This window comes from Microtus oregoni, unplaced genomic scaffold (assembly GCF_018167655.1).
Source record: "Microtus oregoni isolate MIOR12 unplaced genomic scaffold, Mior012 000005F_ref0000423, whole genome shotgun sequence".
Classification (NCBI taxonomy): Eukaryota; Metazoa; Chordata; class Mammalia; order Rodentia; family Cricetidae; genus Microtus; species Microtus oregoni.
The window spans coordinates 30,055,823-30,080,669 of record NW_024543064.1 but is presented as its reverse complement, the minus strand read 5'-3'; the positions used below and the strand labels follow the sequence as shown (position 1 = coordinate 30,080,669).

The 24,847-nt window shown below is 43.2% G+C and overlaps 1 protein-coding gene across 1 annotated transcript in view; it reads right to left on the bottom strand.

The window, feature by feature from the left end:
- Positions 1-17,833: 17,833 nt before the first annotated feature.
- Rlf (RLF zinc finger) overlaps positions 17,834-24,847 on the bottom strand; it is a 71,008-nt gene continuing 63,994 nt past the window's right edge. Inside the window, exon 8 of the mRNA XM_041651908.1 lies at positions 17,834-22,982. Coding sequence (XP_041507842.1) covers positions 18,303-22,982 — 4,680 coding nt within the window. The 3' untranslated portion in view covers positions 17,834-18,302. The remainder of the gene's footprint in view (positions 22,983-24,847) is intronic.

Genomic DNA, 24,847 nt, shown 5'->3' with positions numbered 1-24,847 from the left:
GAGTCTGCTCTTATCTGTTTAGCATTCCCGTCATTTACACCACAGTGTTTGCCTCTGCTCTTTAAGTTCCATTCTGGAAACTCAGTTAAACTCTATAAAAATGTAACACCTGAAACAGCAGGTTATTAGCTTATTTAGTAATGTGACTGCTAAGGCAGTAACTCATAGAAATAATCCCTTACTGATAAAGAACATGCAAAAATTATTTTTCTACTAACTAAAATGTAGGTGAGTTATTTGCTCCACGCTGTTAATAATTGGCAGGTCACATTAACATGTTACTCAGGATCTATTTTTTAAGATCCTCTTTTTAAGATTTTACAAAAATACCCAATGGGTATTGCCTCAAATTACATCTTAAAATCCTATAGAGATCACTTTTTAATGTTTTTTTAGATGGCTCTTGGAAAGGACCATGAGCGTATTTACACACAAATTCCACATGCTCCACAAAAGGATTGCGCCCACTCTGGGTTCTACAGCTCAAAAGTCTAAACTCTTCGTAACCAATCGGCCTTTACTAGACGTTTCTCAGCCAATGAATAGTCTAACTGACTGCAGATTATTATTTTATCTGACTCTGCTCATCCTTAAGTCTGGTTGACAGTTTATTGGATGGACTAAAAAGAATCAGAGTCTTCTAGTCATAATGGATAGCTTTGGAACCCCAGTTTAGACCTCCTCATCCTAAATGGGTATTCTTTTTTTTTTATTTTCAAATATTTATTTATTATGTATACAATAGTCTGTCTGTGTGTATTCCTGAAGACCAGAAGAGGGCACCAGACTTCATTACAGATGGTTGTGAGCCACCATGTGGTTGCTGGGAATTGAACTCAGGACCTTTTGGAAGAGCAGGCAATGCTCTTAACCCTTGAGCCATCTCTCCAGCCCCCCCCCCTTTTTTTCTCTTTTTTTTTTATGAGTGAAAAGGATTTGGTATATTTTTCACATGTATACATAAAGGCTACAAGTGTTAATTTTCTATCCTGCTACTTTGTTGTATGTACTTTTCAGCTGTGACTATTCAAAGGTCTTTTTTTTAAAAATGGGTATTCTTAAGGAAGACCAAGGCTCAACATTACTTGACCTCAGGTATAAATTAGCACACGAAGGGCAGAGATGCACCGAGAAAGGAAAGGAAACATTGCAAAAGGAGTAGACATGGAAAGGAGACAAAAATGGGAAAAGGGCTTTATGAACCTTCAGCTCAGTTTCCTTGCTTTAAAAAAATAATAATAGGGGCTGCACACTACTATACCCAGTAAAACTGTCAATCACCATAGAAGGACAAAACAAGATATTCCATGACAAATCTAGATTTCACCAATACCTAGCCACAAACCCAGCTCTACACAAAATACTAGAAGGAAAATTCCAACCCAAGGAAGATGGTTACACCAACAAAAACACAGACAATTGATGATCTCATTACAGCAAATCCAGAAGAAAAAATGCACAAATTAACATTACCAACGATGAAAACTAAATTAACAGGAGACAGCAATCACTGGTCATTAATATCCCTTAATGTAAATGGACTCAACTCTCTATAAAAAGGCTCAGGCTAACAGATTGGATACGAAAACAGAATCCATCCTTCTTCTGCATACAAGGAACACATCTCAACCTCAAAGACAGACATCCTCTCAGAGTAAAGGATTGGGAAAAAAATATACCAATCAATGGACCTAAGAAACAAGCAGGTATAGCTATCCTAATATCTAACAAAATAAACTTCAAGCTAAAAACAGTCAAAAGAGATAAAGAAGTCACAGGAAAAATCCATCAAGAGGAAATTTCAATACTGAACATCTATGCCCCAAATACAAGGACACCCTCATATGTGAAAGAAACACTTCTAAAGTTTAAATCATACATTAAACCCCACACACTAATAGTGGGAGACTTCAACACTCCCCTCTCACCACTGGACAGGTCAATCAGACAAAAAATGAACAGAGAAATAAAAGAACTAACAGATGTTATGGCTCAAATGGACTTAACAGACATCTATAGAATATTCCATCTAAACAGAAAAGAATATACCTTCTTCTCAGCACCTCATGGAACCTTCTCAAAAATTGACCACATACTCGGTAACAAAACAAACCAACAAATACAAGAAAATTGGAATAGCCCAATATACGTTATCAGATCACCATGGTATAAAACTAGAAGTCAACAGCAATACCAATTCCAGAAAACCCACAAACACATGGAAATTAAACAATGCTCACCTGAATCATCAATGGGTCAAGGAAGAAATAAAGGGACAAATTAAAGACTTCCTAAAATTCAACGAAAATGACCACACAACATACCCAAATTTATGGAACACAATGAAAGCAGTGTTAAGAGGAAAGTCCATAGCACTAAACGCCTACATAGAGAAGCTGGAAAAATCCCACACTAGTGAATTAACAGAACATTTGAAAACTTTAGAACAAAAAGAAGCAAACTCACCTAAAAGAACTAGATGACAGAAAATAATCAAAGTGAGAGCTGAAATCAACAAAATAGAACAAAAAAGAAAAAACAATACAAAGAATCAATGTGGCTGGCTTTATGTTGAGGTCTTTGATCCATTTGGAGTTGAGTTTCGTGCATGGTGATAGATATGGGTCTATTTTCATTCTTCTACAGTTTGAATTTTGCAGGAAAATGAATGGAACTAGAAAACATTATTTTGAGTGAGGTAACCCACACACAGAAAGACAATTATCACATGTATTCACTCATAGGTGGTTTTTAAACATAAAGCAAAGAAAGCCAGCCTACAAACCACAATCCCAGAGAACTTAGACAACAATGCTACAGAGAAACCCTGTTTCTTCAGCATCATGTCTGCCTGCACACCGCCATATTCCACCATGATCATAGTGGACTGAACCTCTGAACTGTAAGTGAGCCAGCCCAGTTAAATGTTTTCCTTTGTAAGAGTTGCCATGGTCATGGTGTCTCTTCACAGCAATAGAAGCCCTAACTAAGACAGGTCCTACTTATGCTAGCAAATGATTTGAGAAATTTTAATATTAATCATCTTACTAAAATCCCATACTATCCACGGGGTCAAGCTATTGTGGAATGACATCATCAGATACTTAATTGACAAATTTAAAAGATAAACAAAAGGAGTATTAACACCTAAATCCCCACATACTATTAAGTTATGCTAACTTTAAATTATTTGTTTTCATTTTAAAGGATAATACTTTTTCTGCTGCCTGAAAGCATTTTCCTTAAAGGAGACACCACCTAAAGTATATACTAAATAAAAAGAAAGAGCTGGATGCCCTAACACTGAGGCGAGGTCATCCTATGTCACCAGATGTTCTAACACTGAGATAAGGTCATCCTTATGTCACCAGATGTTCTAACACTAAGATAAGGTCATCCTTTTGTCTCCAGATGTTCTAACACTGAGGCAAGGTCATCCTTATGTCTCCGGATGTCCTAACACTGAGGCAAGGTCATCCTTATGTCTCCAGATGTCCTAACACTGAGGCGAGGTCATCCTATGTCACCAGATGTTCTAACACTAAGATAAGGTCATCCTTATGTCTACAGATGTCCTAACACTGAGGCGAGGTCATCCTTATGTCTCCAGATGTTCTAACACTGAGGCGAGGTCATCCTTATGTCTCTGGATGTCCTAACACTGAGGCGAGCTCATCCTTATGTATCTGGATGTTCTAACACTAAGGTGAGGTCATCCTTCTGTTGCTGGACGTCCTCACGCTAAGGCAAGGTCATCCTTATCTCTTTTCAGAAAATAAACAAAGTCCTGATTTGGTGCGTCTGACCAGGACATCCAGAGGGCACCAGACAAAGGAAATGTCTGAAGGCAGATGACATGTCCATCAAGAGGAGATGTCCCGCTGGGCGGTGGTGGCGCACGCCTTTAATCCTAGCACTTGGGAGGCAGAGGCAGTTGGAGCTCTGTGAGTTCGAGACCAGCCTGGTCTACAAGAGCTAGTTCCAGGACAGGCTCCAAAAAACCACAGAGAAACCCTGTCTCGAAAAACCAAAAAAAAAAAAAAAAAAAAAAAAAAAAAAAAAGAGGAGATGTCCCAAGGGGAGTAAGCGGATACCCTGGGGAACATCAGAACTTTAACTCAACAAGCTGAGACTTTGGGGGAAACAACAAGGACTAAAGCAAGCACAATACTGCCATGTTAACGACTCTATCCAAATGCCTTTTGTCAGGGGGACAAAAGACACACCTGTGATAGGAGACAGCATGACAGTTTTGCCATACTGAGGTTTTTATGAAGCTTTATGTGGAATAGACCATATTCCACCCATTTTGCTCACAACAGAAATATTAGCAGAAACAAATCAAGAGACGGTTGAATTGAGGACGGCTTTCCCTTTTCCTCAGCCCTCTGCTAGCTCTGACTGGAACTCTTTTACGCTTGCCTGTAGTAGTTCGATTAGCTACAAAGGCAATGCATCCAACCTCGACGTCTATTACAGACACTATTTTTTCTTAAAAGAAAATTAGAAGGGAAATGTTGGGAACATGGAGGTCATTGTACTCACAGAGAAACAATAAGAAAAAACAGGGTGGTGCTGGGCGGTGGTGGCGCACATCTTTAATCCCAGCACTCAGGAGGCAGAGGCAGGCGAATTTCTGTGAGTTCGAGGCCAGCCTGGTCTACAGAGTGAGTTCCAGGACAGGCTCCAAAAAGTTACAGAGCAACCCTGTCTCAGAAAAACCAAACCAAAATAATCCCCTCCTCCCCCCCCCAAAAAAAAGGAAAGAAAGAAAGAAACCCCAGGAATACTAAACACCCAGGGACCTCTTCTCAGTGGAGGAGATAAAAGACCTGTTTTCCCAGAAGGCTGGGAGTGGGTCTTGTTAACAACCTGGCGACCTTTTTGCTATCTGGAGGCAGATCTCATCCACCTTTTCCTGCAGAGATGGACCTCATCCTAATTTCTCAGAATGGGTTACTCCAGACTCTCCCCTCCCTGGAACATTCCCCATCTTTAGGGGAGATGTCCCCATGTACCTCATTGCCCTTTGATCTGTGCTATTGACCGACACTAGATTCCAGGCCTTTTAGCTAGGACCCACCCTCATGGTGTAGCGACACTTACGCTTCATTGTGCACCTGGAAGATGACTGACTGTTGCCTGGAAACCTTTCCCCAGATTGTTCTGTGTTTAGATCTGCTGACAGGGAACTGCCTGCATTAGACTCCCTGAGTCTGATCCAGGTCGATGAAGTCAGTCTGCACAGGGTTTTCATTTTTATCTCTTCTTGGGGTTGCTTCTCGGTTGGATACCTGCAGGGCCCCCCTTCAGGCTTTCTTGACAAATACAGAAAATAGTTATTTCCTTGTCATTTTGTAGAATTCTTTTCTTTTTGGAGTTATCTTTAAGGAGTTTTTAATTAGCATATATTAATTATGCATGATAATGACATCACTTTCTGTCCCCTTTTCAGTCTCACCACATGTTTGTGCCTCATTTGCATATGAGCCTACAGAAGGGGACGCCACCTCCTTCACCAGATTTGTATTAAGAACAAATAAAGGTTTTCCCCGGTGTTTTGTGAGAGTAGCATGCTGTCCCGTAACCCACATACCATCATGAGCGCTGTTGTTCTGCCTACTACCTATCCAGTCGGCACATTCCCCAAAGGGTTTCACGAACTAGCTAGTTCACATACAAAAGAATCAACTGTGAGGCCAGATTGGAAAGACAGTCAGGGTGCTTGCTTTGGTACACACTTACTAAGTGTTCGGGATAAAACACAGTCCCATCGGAGGACGACACCCGAGTCTGTCAAATGTTCCATATTTTGAAAAAGAAGACAGGCAAGCATGCAAGAATCCAAAAGCTTGCAACAAGAGGAACAGAAACACAACAGGGAAGGGTCAGTTTATCCGGGTGGTGGTAGTGCAGACCTTTAATCCCAGCACCCTGGAGGTAAAGGTACGCAGATCTCTGAGTCCATAGAGCGAATTCCAGGACAGCCAGGACTACACAGAGAAACCCTGTCTCAAAAAAACAAACAAAAAAACGGGATCAGTTGGGGGCTGAAGAGATGGCTCAGAGCATATGAGCACGGGTTGCTCTTCCAGAGGACCCGGGTTCCATTCCTAGCATGTACATGCAGGTTTGCAACCATTTGTAATTCCCATTCCAAAGGATCTGATTCCCTGTTCTGGCCCCCATGGGCACTGCACACACATACTGCACAGACACACCAGAAGGCAAAACACCTGTATATATAAAATAAAAACAAAAATTTAAGGGCTGGAGAGATGGCTCGGAGGTTAAGAGCACTGACTGTTCTTCCAGAGGACCTGAGTTCAATTCCCAGTAACCACATGGTGGCTAATGGCCATCTATAATGAGATCTGATGCCAACATTGTATACATAATAAATAAATAAGTAAATTTAAAAAAAAACAAAAAACAAAAATTTAAAAAGATTTATTTTCACTCAAATAAAGTTAATGTATCAGAAAGGAAGGGCTATGATAAATATTATTGGTTAAAACTATTGTCTGACATACAAGTAGAGACACAGACACGGTATATCCATTCTAAATGACAGAGAGGCCTGGTGGCTGGAGAAGAAAGGAAATCTTCATCTATGCAGCAGACAGAGGGGATGGTATGTTTCTTGACTTGCCTAGGGCACATGAGAAAATCAGGTTGATGCTGCTACTGCAGAAGGAGTTTACTTCAGAGTAAAATGACTGAAGGATTTGTAACAATCCTCAGACCTCAGCACAGCTGACTCCACGATGGAAATTACCATTCAGGCCATAAAACTCAGCAGGTAGACAGCACCACCTGCCAAAATGAAAATGAAGACCTAATCCACCGAAGTCCATAGTCCTGGGGAAGTCTCTGAATGTACTGACCTTGCCTTTTAGCTTCTGCAGTTCTGCGTCTGGCTGACTGTGCTTGTTAACTGAAGGCTGTCAACCCAGGATGGTTTTTGTGCTTAGAAGCTCACCTTGAGGAGGCTAGAGAGATGGTTCAGGGGTTAAGAGCCCTGGTTGCTCTTTCAGAGATCCTAGGTTCAATTTCCAGCACCCACATGGCAGCTTATAACTGTCTGACTCCAGTTCCAGGGGACCCAATACTCTCACACAGACATACACGCAAGTAAAACACCAATGCACATAAAAATAAATACATCTTTTTTTTAAAGGCCACTCTGAGAAAGGTTTGGGGCTAGACTGGGACCCCAAACACCCAGTGTAGTCTCCGGATGGCTAATGAACACTTTCTGTTGGCTTAAACCCACGCCAGAGCGGTTTTCTCTTGTGGATACCCCACAACAGGAATTAGAGGAGAATGATGTGTTAATCACTGTCTATAAGGGACTGACCACAGCCAGAGTCCATTCTAGCAAGGGATGACCAAGAGACGACCCGAGATGTGACTGCCACAGGCCAAGCACAGGCCTGAAAGCACCCAAGAATGGCAGCTCAGGAGCTAGAGAGACGGCTCTGCAAGTTTAGTGACCTGAGTTTGATTCCCAGAACCAGATAAAGGTAGAAGCTGGGCATGGTAGCTCACGCCTTTAATCCCAGCACTCAGGGGGCAGAGGCAGGTGGATCTCTGAGTTTGAGGCCAGTCTGGTCTACAGAGCGACTCAGGAGGCAGAGGCAGGTGGATCTCTCAGTCCGAGGCCAGCATGATCTACAGAGCGACTTCTAGGATAGTCAGTGCTGCAGAGAAACCCTTTCTTGAAAAAAAAAAAAGTTAGAGAAATTGGCTCCACAAAACTGTCTTCTGGCCTCCACGTATGTTCTGGTGGCTCGTGTGTACCCCCACAATCACCATCATCAATATTTCTTGTAAAAGAACAGCGCACTTATACTCGGTCCTTGGGAGAGTGAGATGGGAGGGCACAGCCTAGGCTATATGTCAAGGCTATCCCAAGACCCCTTGCCACCTCAGTTTCTCATTGTACTTCCCACAACAGACTAGTGGAGAACTAAGCAAAGTTGTCTGAATATATTCAGGTAGCAGAAGATGGGTATGATGAGTCCATTAAATACCATGAGATGATGAGAAAGGTTGAGGGTGTTTGTTTGTTTTTTTAAACAAGGTCTCACCACGTAGCTCTTGCTGACCTACAGAGCTTGCTATGTAAACCAGACTGGCCTTAAACTTAGAGATCCTTGAACTTCTGCCTCCTGAGTAATGGGGTTAAAGGCATGTGCCGCACACCTAGCTGTCACAGGACAGTGTTTCTGTCTATGGTTACGGTCAGTTTCCAGGGGAATGGGGCCTGTGCTACAGGAATCCAGTGTATAAAGGTATCCAGTGGACAGTTCTGCACATCCCTCATGCTGACTGGGGAACTTTGGTCTATATTGTTATCTACCTTGAAGACACCAAGGAAAATGGAGGAGTCAGATGTCTCCTGGAAGTTAAAGTGGACAGAGCAGCCCAGAAACATTTGATTTAATGGTGTTGAGATGCCATGAAGAACAAATGAATAGGATTTTAAAGATTGATTTTGGAGGGTTTTTTGTTTTGTTTTGTTTTGTTTTTTGAGACAGGGTTTTTCTGTGTATCAGCCATAGCTGTCCTGAAACTAGCTCTGTAGACCAAGCTGGCCTCGAACTCACAGAGATCCACCTGCCTCTGCCTCCCAAGTGCTGGGATTAAGGGCGTGTGCCACCACCACCCGGCTTCTTTTGGAGTTCTTATGGTGTAGATTAAGAAAGATCTCAAAATCAATTAATCAAAGGGCTATGAAGCCCAAATGGAAGTATTTTATAGTGATGTGTGATGGCTGTGCGATGGTACTACTGAAAACTTTCAAGCAATCAGGCCCAGACGAGCCTTTGTAGGCACACGTATTTGCTGGTATTGGATAGAGGACACCACTGCAGAAGATCTCAAGAGTCGTCAGCACAGGAGTGGCCGGTGTCTTCATTCCCAAACTATCCCAGGCCTTTGTCACATCTGCAGGTGATCAGACCATGCAGACCCTGTGGAGAGGACTCGATAGAGGAATCAGTGATCATATGTAACCTGAACCTTAACACAGCAGCAATAAACGAAGGAAGTGGAAGATCTGGCTGTAACCCACATGGCTTGGGGAGTCAGGGTGGGTTGGGTAGAAGTTGGGGGAGTGGAGTTGGCTTGGGAAATGACTGAAGGGATGATATGGGGTAGAGGGGTGAACTTCGGAGCCCCCCGCATCAATACAGCAGCAATGGCCTACGCTGGGTGCAGGATGGGTATGTGAGCCAGATGAGAAGTAGTCACGCTCATCAGGTAATAACCAAAACCAGGGCAGTATGCAGAGTGAGCCAAACCAACCTTTGGCTCTGGAAATAGCTCTTACAGCCATCCTAACTCTCGTGCCCATCTCGGTTGAGGGACTGGCATCAAATACAGGGCCAAGCAGTGGCTTTGACTCCGAGGAGGCTTTGGCTCAAGTGTAGAGTCTATATCCCCTCGCTGGGGAAGGTCGATATGGTTGGTTCGTATATAATGGTGGGAATTCAAAATTTTCTAAAGCCACAGAAAGCTCCTTGTAAAAACATATGTAGTAATTTTTAAAAATTTGCTTGCTTAGTGTGAAGTATACGCAGCAGTACTTTTTGACGCGTTCTCTTTGGAAAAATGAAGAGATCAAGGAATCTTGTGTTGTTCCATAAAGGGTTAAAATAACCGAGTGGCCAAAAGAGAGCTGCTGTGTGTCTGGCTGGGAAACAACACATTACCATCCACCTCAGGCTTCTTAGACAGTCTACCCTTGGACTGAAGAGACCCTCGGCATGTCCAATGTGGAAAGCACTGATTAGAACTGTATTAGTTTCTTATTTTGAGCCCCACCCTATAGACTTTTTTCCTTTAGTAGAATCTCCTTTTGGGAGGTCATGGTGGCATGGATTTGGTTCTTGTGGGTTTGTTCTTAACACTTGTTTTCTTTCAAGAATGAAAGTGCATCTGAAGCTGTTATTTAATCTCTGCAGTCCATCTCGTTTCCAATGTTGCACTTCACAGACAGCAGGGCTGTGTATACTGCACCATGGGAACACTCCTGTCTCTGAGTTTCCTCACCCCAGAATTCATCACGATGGGTGTTCCATTTTCACCCGCTACTCTGTATTTCCCGGAGTGGGGTCTACACAATGATTGCAATGCTGGGATACAGAACCAGAGGACAGTTTATTGAAACCCTGTGTGGGACTGACAGTGGTGCCAAGGCACGAAAGGGAGAGGGTGTAGCAGACATGTGGTGTCCTTGATCCTGTAGCTTTGGTGACCGTGTGCAGAGAGCAATGAGAGGAAACACCTGAAAAACGAAGGACAGCCACATCTATTAGAATGTTGAGGTTTTTGTTTTTTGAATGTTGAGTTTTGTTCTTGAAAAAACTACTTCAGTTGAATGTGTTAAGAAATGGCCTTGCGGGGTGTGGGGGGGGGATGCTGTGGATGTTGTATGCTGTGCATCCTGGGACTGATCTGAAAGTGTGGGAACGTGCACTGAAGCTGATGAGCTGAGAGCCTGGGTGGGGCTTGTGGCGCGCTTTGACGAGAACTGGAAGCAGAGTTCACCGGCGTGCTCAGGTGTCTCAAAGACGGCAGGTGTCTCACATGCGCTAGCTACACACAAGAATGCTGCTTGCTGCGGGCTGTGACTTCCTGTGCTTGGATGTTTTGTGACAGTTGTCACTGTTGGAAATACTTAAATAAAACTGACCTAAATAAAAAACAAAAAGCTTATCTCACACATGTAGGTGAGAATGATTATTACTAGTGACATTTATGGGAACACTTGGTCTTTTGTTTTGTTTTGTTGACACAGGGTTTCTCTGTGTAACCATCCTTAGCTGGTCTGGAACTAGCTCTTGTAGCCCAGGCTGGCCTCAGACTAACAGAGATCCCCTGCCTCTGCCTCCTGAGTGCTAAGATTAAAGGTGTGCACCACCACTGCATTGCCCAGCAAGAATACATGGTTTTATAAATGCAGAAGCATATATACTTTGAGACTTTTGACTCTTAGACACTTGGCCCTTTCAATGGTGAAGATGCAGTTATAACTTGTTGAAGCCCGTGTGGGTCCAACACAGATTCCCTAACTGGACTGGAACGGAGGAATAAACCGACGCAGCTTACATGGTCATCATGAAGGGCAAGCTCTCTCTCCAAAGACCTCCTCTTTATTATCCAAACACTTTATATATCATCACATAAATTGAGCGGGAGAACACATTAGACTCGTATCCTAGGTAACCAGGTGACTGCCTTCTGTCACGTCCTCAGCTACCTGTCTGCTAGCAGTCACGTAGGCCATGAATTAGCATCTCTATAAGGCTTCCTCCAAATTACAAAGGAAGGAAGCACCAAACATCCAGACTAGTTTCAGCCAACACCTCTCCTCAGGAGATCTACATTTCTTTTTTTTTCTTTTTTTTCTTTTTTTGGTTTTTCGAGACAGGGTTTCTCTGTGGCTTTTGGAGCCTGTCCTGGAACTAGCTCTTGTAGACCAGGCTGGCCTCAAACTCACAGAGATCCGCCTGCCTCTGCCTCCCGAGTGCTGGGATTAAAGGCGTGTGCCACTACCGCCTGGCGAGATCTACTTTTCTAACAAGTACATCCTTGCTATTGTTAAGCAGAGACAGCTTGTCTGCAGAGCTATGAGATCAGATCAGACTGGGCCTATGGCTTTTGTGCCATACAGAAATATGGGCCTACAATAACTAGAAGGCATTTCAGCCTAGCTCCTCAGTGCCACCCTCCCAGCCACCAACCTGACTGCTCAGTCATCTTCCACGTCTCACCGTAGCAGTGATGTGAGCAATACATGCTTTTCCAGCCTTCAGTAGCTCTTCAAAGAAACCCTCCCCCAGACATGGGGCACAGCCTGAGCTATGGTACTTGTCCTGTTACTTATCCAACTGTCCCCTCTTCCCTATTTTTCCAGATTCTTGTCCACATCACAGATAAAGCTGCTGTGCCACAAAGCCCTGGCATGGATCGGGACTGCCCTTTCCGCCTGGCTAACCCGACTCAGGTTTGTCTCAACATCGCCTTCGTACTGTAACACTGTTTGGCTCCCGTATCGTTTTTTTTTTGTGCAGCTTTCCCTTCCGTGTTGTTCTGCCTCATGTCAGTCTCCCTACCAGGCTCCACTGGCAGGATGCCAGAAACTAAAACATCTCATTCAGCACCATCCTGCCCAGAGGCCGACACACAGCATAGACATGTAGTAAATACTTTGCATTTTAAATTTTAGGTGATTTTCTTAAAGTGCTGTTTTTTTTTTGTTTGTTTGTTTGTTTGTTTTTTTTTTAAATTTTGGCTTGCTTGAGACAAGGTCATTACATAGCTTACATAGCCCTGGCCTGAAAATTGCTACGTAGACCAGGCTGACCTCTGCCTCCCAAGTGCTGGGATTGATGAAGAGTACTACCATGACTGACAAACAAAACACATTTTGTTTTTCTTTTTGCAGTGCTAAGGATTGAGCGCAAGGCCTTGAGCTTACTTGGCAAGTGCTCTAACACTGAGCTATCCCACAGCTCCGACAGATTTCAAACTCTTCTACTTAGCTTAGCTATTTTGAAGGGGTTCAGACCTCCAAATGCAATCTATCATTCCTGAGGTTTAGCCCAGGTAGGCTGAGTAGAGTAGGCTAGACCTAGAACAGCTACATATACATGGTATAGAGCAACAGTTTACCAGGAAACACCATAGTCCATGTAGAGGTGCGAACCGAAGAGGAGCAACTGTTCTCACTCCGGAGTGCGAGCAAGCCTGACGTCCTCCTGTGTTCCGTCGCTGACAGAAACTGCTCTCACAGGACACAAGGCCGCTGCTGGCGCTGCAGGAGCTGGCCACTCCCACTCAGTGCCACCCCGCTCCTCACTTGGCCCACACTACCCTCGGCCGGTTTATAGAGAAGCGGGATTCATGCTCCTACCATTTAATGTACTCTGCCGGCCTTCTAGTTAGGTCAGAAACTGAGCTCAGTCTGTAAGTCAGGAAAGACATTTCATCTTGGCCAGTCAGGGCTACATGGTGAGACCTTGTCTTAAATAAGGGGTGGTAAATAGCTGGGTGGTGGAGTGAACAAGACCCTGGGAACTCTCAGTCCTCATCAACACACACAGAAACGTTATACTTATCTGGTCAATGACCACATCCCACAATGCCAACTGAGGCACAGTGCAGAAGTGGGCAATCCAGGATCTGCCTGAGAGGACCGGTTGGGGATGAAGACTTCTAGGAAGCTAAGAAAAACCTTTCCCCACACGTCCTGGTGAGGATTGGGGAACACTGAAGAGTGAGCCCGGGTGAGAGGCAAGTGTACAGATAGCAGGCACTGTTGTTGGTTTTAGTTGGGAAACAGTGCTTTCATGTTTGGGTCAAATTCCAAATTTGACATGAAGCTGGAATTACTTAAAGCTTAAAGTGACTCTGAGAATTATCATCCTGGCTTACATAGAAAACCTATCAAAACTTCAGTGACATTAATAGATCTAGGGGGAGAAACCCTACAAATCTTTATTTAGAAGACCCTAAATAAAGATTCCAAATAGCCGCAGCAACCCTGAGAAACAGCAGCCATGCTGAGGAATCACAAAGCCTGGTTTCAAACCATACTACAGAGCCATGACAACCAACAGTATGGCATGCTATATAGATCAATGGAATGGAAGAGCCCAGAAATACCCCATGCAGCCGTCTAATTCTCAAAAACGGTGCTGAAACAGAAGCCGAAGAGGCAACTTCTTTAACAAATGGTGCTGGAAAAATGGGGTACTGATACGCAGACAACTAGTTCTCAACGCACACAAAAGCCAACTCAAGGTGCACAGAAGAACAATGTAAGCCTTAGACGCTATGAAAGAAAAAGATTTCAAAACGTAGGCATAGGTCTCAACCCTTCCAAACAGGACTAAAATAGAGCTCCAGAAACAATGAGAGCGGGCATGTTACCATGGGATGCTAACATTGGGAGGAAGGAGGGAAGCCATCCTGAGCTATATGACAAGATCCTGTCCCAAAACACCACACAGAAAAAGAATAGAAGGAAATCAACAAATGGAATTGCATCAGAGTGAAGCAACAATTTAAGAAGAGGGAAAAACTTTACCAGCTATTCATCCAGTAGGGGAAAAAAATAACCAGGATACATAAAAGAATTTAAAAAATAAAAAATGCAGACCCAGCAGTGGTGGCACACGCCTGTAATCCCAGCACTCATGAGGCAGAGGCAGGCAGATCTCTATGAGTTTGAGGCCACACTGGTCTACAGAGCTTTGTTCCAGTACAGCCTAGGCTATACAAAGAAACCCTGTTGGGGGCTGGGGAGGTGGCTCAGAGGTTAAGAGCACTGGCTGCTCTTTCGGAGGACAGATTCAATTCCCAGCAACCACATGTCAGCTCACAACTGTCTGCATCTCTAGTTCCAGGGAGTCTGACACTCTATACACATGCAGGCAAAATATCAATGCAAATAAAAAAATAAATTATTTTAAAAAAAAGAAACCCTGTTTTGAACTCCCCCCTGCAAAAAAAAAGAACTCAAAAAAATTAAACATCAAAGGATGATTCAACCAATAAAATGGACATTGAACTTAACAATTCTCAAAAGTACAGACCAGTAATTATATTTAAAACAATACATTTTTAGCCACTGGGAAAATGCAAACCAAAACTATATGGATGATCCCATCTCACCTCTGCCAGAAAGACAATTATCAAAGATAGACACCACCACCAGCAAAAAATTACAAGCGCCGGTGAAGAGGCCAAGATGACCCTCATACACTGCTGGGGGACAGTAGCTAGTTCAGCCACTATGGAAATCAGTGTTCTCATTTCTCAAAATCAAAACAAAACTAAGAATAGCTGCAAAGAGTGGCACATACTTTCCTTGGTAGCTCTCACCTTTAATCCAGTAACCAAGAGGCAGAGGCATGGGATCTGAGTTCCAAGCCAGCCTGGTCTCAAAAGAAACAAACAGCCAGGCATGGCAGTATACTATGTAATCCCAGACTTGGGATTTTAAATTTTGAGGACAGCTTGGGTAGGATGGACTCCATCTCAAAACCTGAAAGCCACGAAGCATGAGGAGCTATTGGTAGTTGATGGCTACCAGGGGATGTGGCTACCAGTAGGGTGCCTATGCGCCAGTGGTTGGCCCTGCACACACCTGCATAAGGGTAGCATGGATTGGACTCAACAGGATATGGGGTGGGGGTGGGGGGCAGGGCATGAAAATAGAGGATGTGAAAAAAGGAAGAGGATGGGTTGAGGGATCTGAGGGAAGCTATGGGAGTAGAGGCTGGTCACAAAACACATAGTATACCTGTACTAAATGCCCAAAGAATTAAAGCAAAAAGAAACAACTAAAGGCTCCGGGTGAGCACTCACGGCTATGAATGGTCAACATAGACTAGGGATGTCTGCTCCCCCTTGCTCAGTGCAGTACTGTTCTCAACAGCCAAACTACGGGCCCAATCTAAAGACAAATGCATCATGAACATGTGGCATATATACACAATGGTGTAGTTTAAAATCATGCTTGTACAAAGGTGGGTTGGATACTATCATGTAAAGCGAAATACGCCAGATTCAGAATAATAATCACATTTCCTTGGATATATAGAATCTATATTTTAAAAAGGTTTTAGCTTGACTAGGTGTTAGATAGCACATGCCTTTAATCTAGCACTTGGGAGGCAGAGGCAAATGATTCTGAGTTCCAGGCCAGGCAGGGCTGCATAGTGAAACCTTGTCAAAAAGAAGGAAAAAGGTACCAGTTGTAAACTAGGCATCTGTAATCCTAGTACACTCAGGATGTGACAGAGGATAGGAATTCAAAGACATTCCCAACTACTGAAGGAGTTAGAGGCCAGGCTGGGGCACAAAGAAACAAATATTAGTTAGCCATGGTGGCACATGCCCTGGAGAGATGAGTGGTTAAGAGCACTGCCTGCTCTTCCAAAGGTCTTGAGTTCAATTCCCAGCAACCACACAGTGGCTCACAACCATCTGTAATGAGTGAGAGCTGGTGTCCTCTTAAGGAAGAGACCCGATTAGACCATTAGATCAACTTAGACCATGAAACCCAATATGGACAAGCTTAACAGAACCGCCATATACAGGCTGCCCAGGCATACTTCAGGATTGTCAGGGCATAAATTTCAAATTCAATTCAAATTTCAAGGTGGTACATGACAGTAATTACGGTGCTCGTGAGACTAAGGCTGAAGGATGTCAATCAAATCCGAGGCAACCTGGGCTTAATAACAAAGTCTTGTTTCAAAATAAATAAAACAAGCCCCATTATTTTATACAATACACACGAGTAAGTAAATGATGAGCTGTCCAAATAGTTGGTTTCAGAATGGGATGATGTCGAGCAGTAACCCCACGGAAGACAAGAGGATATAACTATGCCATTTCAGTGCTAGCTAACAAGAGTGGCTGAAAATGGCTTTGGGACAGTGATACTAATGTATTGTTAAGAATTTAGTACTGAACTGGGCATAATGGGAACTTGTAATTAGTTTTAGGAAGGCCAAGGCAGGAGGATTGTTTGAGGACAGCTTAGACCACACACAGTTGGAAATGTAATACAATTCGTAGTGTTTGTCAAGGAGGCAGGGAACAGGACTGTAAACTAGAAATAGAACAAGTCAGTCATCAGCACTCAGGAAGTAGAGGCAGCGGGATGACAGCTCAAGGCTATTATTCAACTTAGTGGGTTGACTTGGAAGCCACGCTGGAGATAGTGCATCAAAAACCCAAAAGCTGGTACACTAAATGAATTCTATCACTCAGGAGGGACCAGGCAGGAAGATCTAGTTTGAAGCTGCAGAACATATATTATTGCAAAACACCCCACAGACCAAATCAAACCCTGGATCGTTTTGCTGCCAGACCTAGAAGTCCCAGTCACTGCAAACATACAAAACCAGACTCACCTTGAACCTGGCTTCTTCCCAAACACCCACTCCCTTTTATGTTCCCACCTTGGCTGGGCATACCTCCCCCCCCCCCCCGAATGCTTTTCTTGTTCTAATTCTCGATAGTCCTGTGTCATTACCTACCTTAAAAAGGATTAAAAATTACTTATGTGCATATGCCACCGTGGTCAGTCAGGACAACTTACAGGAGTTGGCTGTTCTACCAGGTAGTCACAGGAATCAAACTCAGTTGTTAGACCCGGCAAGTCCCTTTAACCACCGAGCCATCTCCTTGGCCCCTCTTTATGAACTTTGACTTCATCTATTCCCTACACTGCAACCGTCAGCACAGACCATCAAGTTACCCTCCTGGCAGAAGCCAGGAAAATGTGTGAGATCCTGGGAACCAAACCCAGGTTCCTATTATTTAATTACCTCCTTTATCCACTCTTATACTCAAATGCTATTCCATAATACATCTATACATGTGAATGTGCCGCTTTGCTCACCATCCTTCTGAGGCTCTCGGCTATGTATAAAGCACAACTGCTTAGTTCCCGGCTTCCTAAGTTCCTGCCCCGCCCCTCTTACACCAGCATGACATCATTTGTAGTCTGCTGGGAATCTGCCTCGAGTCTGCTACATCCTTTATGTTTAGCCTGGCTGTCTACACAGCCAACCTCTGTCCTTTCTTGTCTGGGAGCTATCTTGACTATTAAGGCAAATAACTCAAATCTCAGAATTTTCTTTCTATAAAAACGTTAAGACAAGGGTCATCCAAAAAAAGAATCATGATCTGAACGGTTATTTAGCAGAAAATCACTGGAGTAAAATGTGAGACACACCCCAGAAAACACGGGTTCAACTGTGGTTTGCATGGGGCATGAAAACTCATCATGAGTAAACAAGAAGTGGGTGAAAAATTGTAATTTATTGAAACTCAACTCAAAAAATATAAGATGCTGTAGTGTACAATATATTACACAAAGCACCCTTGGGTGCACATTCAAGTCAAGGAAGAACTTCCTACCATTTCCCTAGCCCTCCCACCCTGGGACCTTAATGTATGTTCCATATACAATCATGCACACGTAATTGGAAAAAAGGAAGCCCCAGTATATTTTGATGTATTAATTAGCACCAAACAAGAGTACAGTTCCATTTTTTTTTAATAAACAAACAAGCAAAAATCCCAATCAGAAAACCAACTGGAGAGCTACTGGATGCTGCCAATACTGCGGACATAGATACTGTACATTCATGTAAATACAGCCTATTCTACCCTAAGCAAGTGTGGCTGGTTCCCAGCCTTTGTTCACGCTGGCAAGTGTCTCCACGTTGCAGTGCCGGAGCTAGTTGCTTCAAAAACAAAACAGTGATTTAGGAACTTCCTACACAAAGCTCATCTGTCTTCTTAGTTGGAAACAAGTCTAAAATCGGTGTGGAGAACTTAGATCTTTCAAGGACAACCACGGGGCGGAGATAATGAAGCTGCTTTAAGGCAAGCTCTCCACAGTCTGTTAATGCTTTGTCCAGTACCACCCTCAGGTTTTCCAAGGAAGGGACTGCCGCTGCTTCAGCGACTACTAATGGTGCGATTGTAGTCAGGTTCTCCGTAACTGGAGGCTCACTGGAAGAATGAGGTATGTCAACTGGAGGGTCGCTGTCATTCACTGCGGCATTCGCCACGACATTCCCTGTCAAGTCATTAGCGGGCTGAGAGGAGTTATTCAACAGCAAGTGCTCTGAAGGCTCCCAGTCATCAAAATCGTCGTCTTTCTCCTCACTTTCCTGAATAAATTTCAGAAAGGAAGATTCAAATCCCATAGGTTTGTAAGTCTTCAGATCAAATGACCTGGGCTGAGAATGCTTCCTAATATTTTCTTTTGGGACCTGGGTTGCATTCTTGACAGTGTTTTCTTGCCCTGAACTATGTTGTCCAGGTTCCTCTTTGATCCTTGATAAAGGCAGCTGGAAGTCTGTGAAGTAAGTACCACTTTCTGTTTCACAGGGACTAGGGATAGGGCTTTCTATTTTACAGGGAGGAGACTGAACTGTCTCACACTGTTCCAAAGGGGGTTCTGAAGTATGCTTGCATTTCAAAGATCCCCTGTAGAGTAGAGCGTCCGTGTCAAGAGCCGGGTTTCTTTCTGTACACCTTTTCTGACCACCATCCTGTTCAGCTGGACAAGTGGAATCAGTGTTCTGGAGGGGCACGCTGCTGTCACCTGGGGAACGGTGCTCTGTGTGCATCAACTCACAGCTAGCATTTTCCTCTTTCTTTACACAGGGCTCTACTTCAGAAGGGGGCTCTTCCTTAATTTTGGTCCCATACTTCACACAGACCACAAGGTTCTCCAGCTGCTGCTCTAAATAGGCACTATTCATCTGATGGGTGCGTTTGTAATGCCTCACGATACTGCTCTCCAGCTTCACCACAGACAAACATCCCTGCACCATGCATGGGTACTGTGTGTGCTCAGAATGCTCAACACACATATGGATAGCTTCTGCTCTGGTTTTAAAGCTAATTGGGGCTTTCTTATCTTTGAGTAAGCCACCACATTTTTTAGCTTTAGTATTCAATGGCCTTTTGGCAGTCTGCTGCTCCTGTCCCTGTCCCTGTGTCTGTCCCTGCATCTGCCCCTGTGTATGTGTCTGCCCCTGCTCCTCGGTTGTTTGACACACCTTTTCACTCCTTAGGAGCCGCTCATTCGCTACTTTCTGGCTGCTGGACAGGCTGTCATAACTGTCCTTATGTCGGTAGTAGACGTGCTGGAAGTAATTACTTCGATGGCTGAAAATCTGCCCACAGCCATTAAGAGTACAATGGATTTCATAATCCGAATGGATCTCTCCTTCAATATTATGCTGTTCTAATAGGTGGTGCTTCAACTTACTGAATGAATAAAAAACAGCAGGGCACTGAGGTTGGTTACAAGAAAACCTTGCTGCAGACTCGGTCTCAGAAAGCGCTTTAGACTCTTCAATGTGGTCTAGGTTATGAGAGTCACTGCAGTGCTTAGCCAGGGCCTTGGAGCACAGGAAGCGCTTGTTACAGTCCTTATATTTACAAGCAAACAGCTTTTTACATTTTACAAGTTCCCTTTTGGTTCTTGCTTTGTCCTTCTCTAAGCATAACTGCTCTTTGTTGTACTGATGCACAGTTCTATAGTGGCGAATCAGGCCTTTTAGATTGGTAAATGAAGAGTTGCAAGTTTTGTGGATACAATGGAATGGTTTGTGGTACTTATTCAATATATAGCACAGATTTCCTTTAGCAACAGTCCGCCTGCTTCCTCTCCCCTCTCTCCCCTCTCCCTCTTCTCTGTGGCTGCCAATTGGTGATGAAATACCAGATACCTTACTTTCTGATTCCTCACAAGAGGACTCCAAGTCTGTTTCCGAGCTGCACTCATCTTTTTTGGAATGGCATGGAGTCTCTGAGTTACTGTTGGGACCGAGTTCTGCAGAGCAGTCACCTTTCAATCTATCTACTGAGCATGGGCCTTCATGATCACATTTCTCACTGTCTAACAGTCTGTGAGTTGCCCTGTCACTGCCAATTTGATGTTTATTTTTATAATGAATCCTAAGGTGTGTTTTTCTCGTAAATGACCTTTCGCAGATATGACATCGGAATGGAGAATACCGGTGCTGAAACATGGATAACTGAAGGACCTTCTCTTTAGAATAATTATGCTTTTTAAGATAATGCATTAGTAAAGCCTCTCTGGTCACAAATTCGTATTTGCATCCTTGAAGCTCACAGAAGAAAGGCTTAGCTGCCAACTGCGCAAGGTACTGACTCGGCATATTTTCATCCTCATTCTGAAGGTTAAGGTCTGCAATGGAAGATGGGACTGACTGAAGAGACTTAGCACCACTAGATGGGCACCCCTGCAGTGACCCTGGGAAAGAGCCATGTGCTATCGAGTTCTTCAAGCTTAAATGTTTCAAACGTAACAGAAGTTCCAACATGGTATCCTCTGTACACGGCCTTTTAGAAGCACAAATGGAAGGTTCAGGGGAATAACCTCGATGGTCTCGCTTGCATTTAGCATGAATGCTGTGATCTAGACCTTCATCCGGGGAGTCACTGTTTGTATCAGAGCTGGGTTTAGGTTCTGCATCCAACTTGTCAGCTTCATTATGTTTGTCATTTAAGCAGGTATAGAGGTCTTTTGCCTTTACCTTTCTGGACTTGTAGTGGTAGGGGTGCACCTTCCGCAGGTGTTTCTGAATCCCCCTTGCGTTTTTGTAGGAAGATCCACAGCCGTCAAAACCACAGGTGAATTTAGTTCCATCAAAACAAATGGCCACATTAGAGCACTTCTCTTTTAAAGTGGAGGGCACAAAGACTTTCTCATGAGATAGTAATAGGTCCTGCATGGTTTCTGATTGATCTAGTGTGTCAATTAATTCTTCATTTATTGAAGTGGAAGAGCTGTGACTTAATTGATCACTACAATTGCTGTCACTGTTGTCCTTCAGGTTTTCTGAGGTGTCTATGTGAGCACTAGCTGATCCTGCACAGAAAAGAAGGTCTTCAGGAGAATGGGATTTATCAATTTGGTCAAGTAGATGAGGCTGGTCCACAGAATCTTGCTTTCCACCTGCTGCAGGTTCCTCAAGTTTCACTGATTTCTTTAATTCTTCACCTGGACTTTCAACATTATGCATTGAGAGGTGGTCCTGGTATTCAATTTTGGAATAATAGAACTTTTTACAGCCAAGGACATTGCATGTGTAGGATGCATCCCTAAAATGTTGTGCTTCGTGGTGGTAAAGCTGGCCCAAGTCACTGAACACAATGTTACAGCCATTCAATTCACATTTATAACGAAGATCATCATGCTTTTGTTTGTGGTTAAGGAGTTCATTCACTGATCCAAACCTTGCATAGCAATCTATAGAAACACACATATAAGGTTGAGGACCACAGTGCACCTGCTCATGCTCTCGCAGGTGAAAAGCAGACATGAAATGCCTCCGGCAATAAGTACACTTCTCTCTTCTGTTTTTCATATCCAAGTAGTGCTTGGCATTTTCATCATTATTTTGGTGTTCAGCTTTAAGATGCACACTTAAGTATTTAAACTGTTTGAACACACGGGAACAATCTGTACCGGGACATGGGTACAGGTCTCTGTCTTGCAGGCGGCAGTCTTCTAATTTACTAAATGTGACATATTCATGAGATTCTCCTTTGGCTTGTTCACTCAGTGACTGATTTTGCTCCAGACTTCTGGTGGGACTCTTGGGATAAACACCCCTTTGAGAGCCTTTCAACAGTAACTTCTTTCTAGAGCGCTCTCTTCTGCTTGGTGGCATTTTAACATGCTCCATCACATGAGGGACAAAGAGTTCTTTCCTCTTAAATTTTTTAATACAAACTGGACAGGTGTATATTCCATCTTCCATGTGCATCTTGGAATGATGAAGAATCCTGGCCTCTATGCATTCCCGCTTACACAACAAACAGAAGAACTTGTACTGCAGCCACCTCTGGTACCTTTCAGAGGAACCGATGGGCTTTTTATCTCTTTTCTCCTTATTCTGATCTGCCAGATTTCTCCTATAATGTTTATCTTCTTTACCTTCATCATAGTCACTGAGAAACGACTCTAGGACATCTGTGTCATTAATAGACATTTCATAGCCACTTAAGTCATCATCAGAATCAGAGGCTTCTTGTCCCAAGAGTTGGTGGCAGTGTCGTTTCAAAGTTTTCCAGTCCCAAAATTCAGGATCGAAGGGCCAGTGGGCTTTTAAGGCTAATAAGAGCTCACAGCGGAGGGAGTTTGGAACTGGTGCATTTTCTTCATCAAATTTTTGATCTGGCTGCAAATACAGTTCTTCCAGCATATTGAATCCATCCAAACTGGGTTCAATTAAGAATTCTGTAAGCTGACAGGCTCGCCTAACTTCCAAATCTTCTGGTAAAAGACAGGAGATTGTTTTACAGACTGAAGCTTTCATCTCCTCATCTTCACTTGATCTGAGTTGAAGAGCTCTGACACATAGTAAAATTGACACCCCAATACCAGCATCTTGTGCCTACAAGGAAAAGAGGAAAGTCAATGTCAATCTTGTACACAAAAAATTACATTAACTTCTGTTGCAAAGACATTTCAATTTCTCAAAACCTTTGGAGTTCATGGAACATGTCTATAATCCTAGCATTTGGGAGGTCAAGACAAGAGGATTATTAGTGGCCAGTTAGGACTAAGCAGAGCTGGAGGCTGGCCTGAACTATATTAGTAAAAGCGTGTTTCAAAAATAAACAGGGCTAGTGAGATAGCCCAGTAGATAAAGGCAATGACCACCAAGGGTGTGTGTGTGTGTCAATCTATAGAGCTATAAATATAAATAATATAAATAAGATATAGTATAAGTTATAGTATTGCAACTATATTATTCAGTATGTTTTTCTATTTATTGTGTAAGGAAATTCAGAGGCCAGTATTCATCATTCTAAGATGTATATTGAAGAGGAAATATATGCACACACATACAAGAAAAAAGAACATTTATTCCATAAGCAATAGAACATGTTAAAATGCCAAACAAGAATCTACCCTTAAATTTTTTTTATTTTGTTTTATTGTGCTCTACATGTTTCTCTGCTCTCCTCCTTGCCTCTCCCCTCCCCTTTAAACCCTCTCCCAAGGTCGCCATGCTCCCAATTTACTCAGGAGATAATGTCTTTTTCTATTTCCCATGTATATTAGATCTATGTATGTCTCTCTTAGGGTCCTCATTGTTGTCTAGGTTCTCTGGGACTGTGATTTGTAGGCTGGTTTTCTTTGTTTTATGTTTAAAAACCACCTATGAGTGAGAACATGTGATAATTGTCTGTGTCTGGGTTACCTCACTCAAAATAATGTTTTCTAGCCTCATCCATTTGTCTGTAAAATTCAAGCTGTCGTTATTCTTTTCTGCTGTGTAGTGTTCCATTATGTAAATGAACCACATTAAAAAAAATTTTTTTTTAACCACTCAACCAACAACTAAAAACATAGTACTAACTATCCCATTTGGGTTCTTTTTTTTTTTCTTTTAAAATTTTTTGAGACAGGGTTTCTCTATGCAGACCAGGCTAGCCTCAAACTCAGAGATCCGCCTTCCTCTGCCCCCTCCCCACAAGTACTAGGATTGAAGGTGTGCACCACTACTGCCCTGTTCCTTTTGGGTTCTTAAACTTCAACTTAGGAGTGATTGGGGAAATGGCTCAATGGTTAAGAGCACTGACTGTCCTTTGAAAGGACCAGGGTTCAATTCCAAGCACCCACATGACAGCTCACAATTGTCTGTAACTCCAGTTCCCGGGGACCTGTCACCCTTGCACAGAGTATATATATACAGGCAAAACAAAAGGCACATTAAATCTTTTTTTTTTTTTTTAAAAAAAAAAGGCCAACTGGTGGTGGCGCACGTCTTTAATCCCAGCACTTGGGAGGTAGAGGCAGGCGGATCTCTGTGAGTTCAAAGCCAGCCTGGTCTACAAGAGCTAGTTCCAGGACAGGCACCAAAAACTACAGAGAAACCCTGTCTCGGAAAAAAGAACAAAAAAACCCAACAACAACAACAAAAAAAACCTTAAATCTCCCCCCCGCTTTTCATGCATATAGACATGGTTTCACACAGGCCTTAAACTACCTTTTCCCAAATGTTGGGATCATAGGCATGTACCACCACACAGAAGAGCCAAGTCATATTAGATCCTTTGTGTGGCAACATGCAAAGGACTGAACTACATACTGTAATTATGCAACAAAGTATATTTGCAGTACACAGCATGGTATAATGTTCCAGCTGCTTTGGGACATGGTCTGGTGTGTGGTATGCCACCAGGCACTGTGCTGATGGTACTGTATACTGAAGTAATTCTTACCCTTCATGAAATTACCCATGAGTCAAAT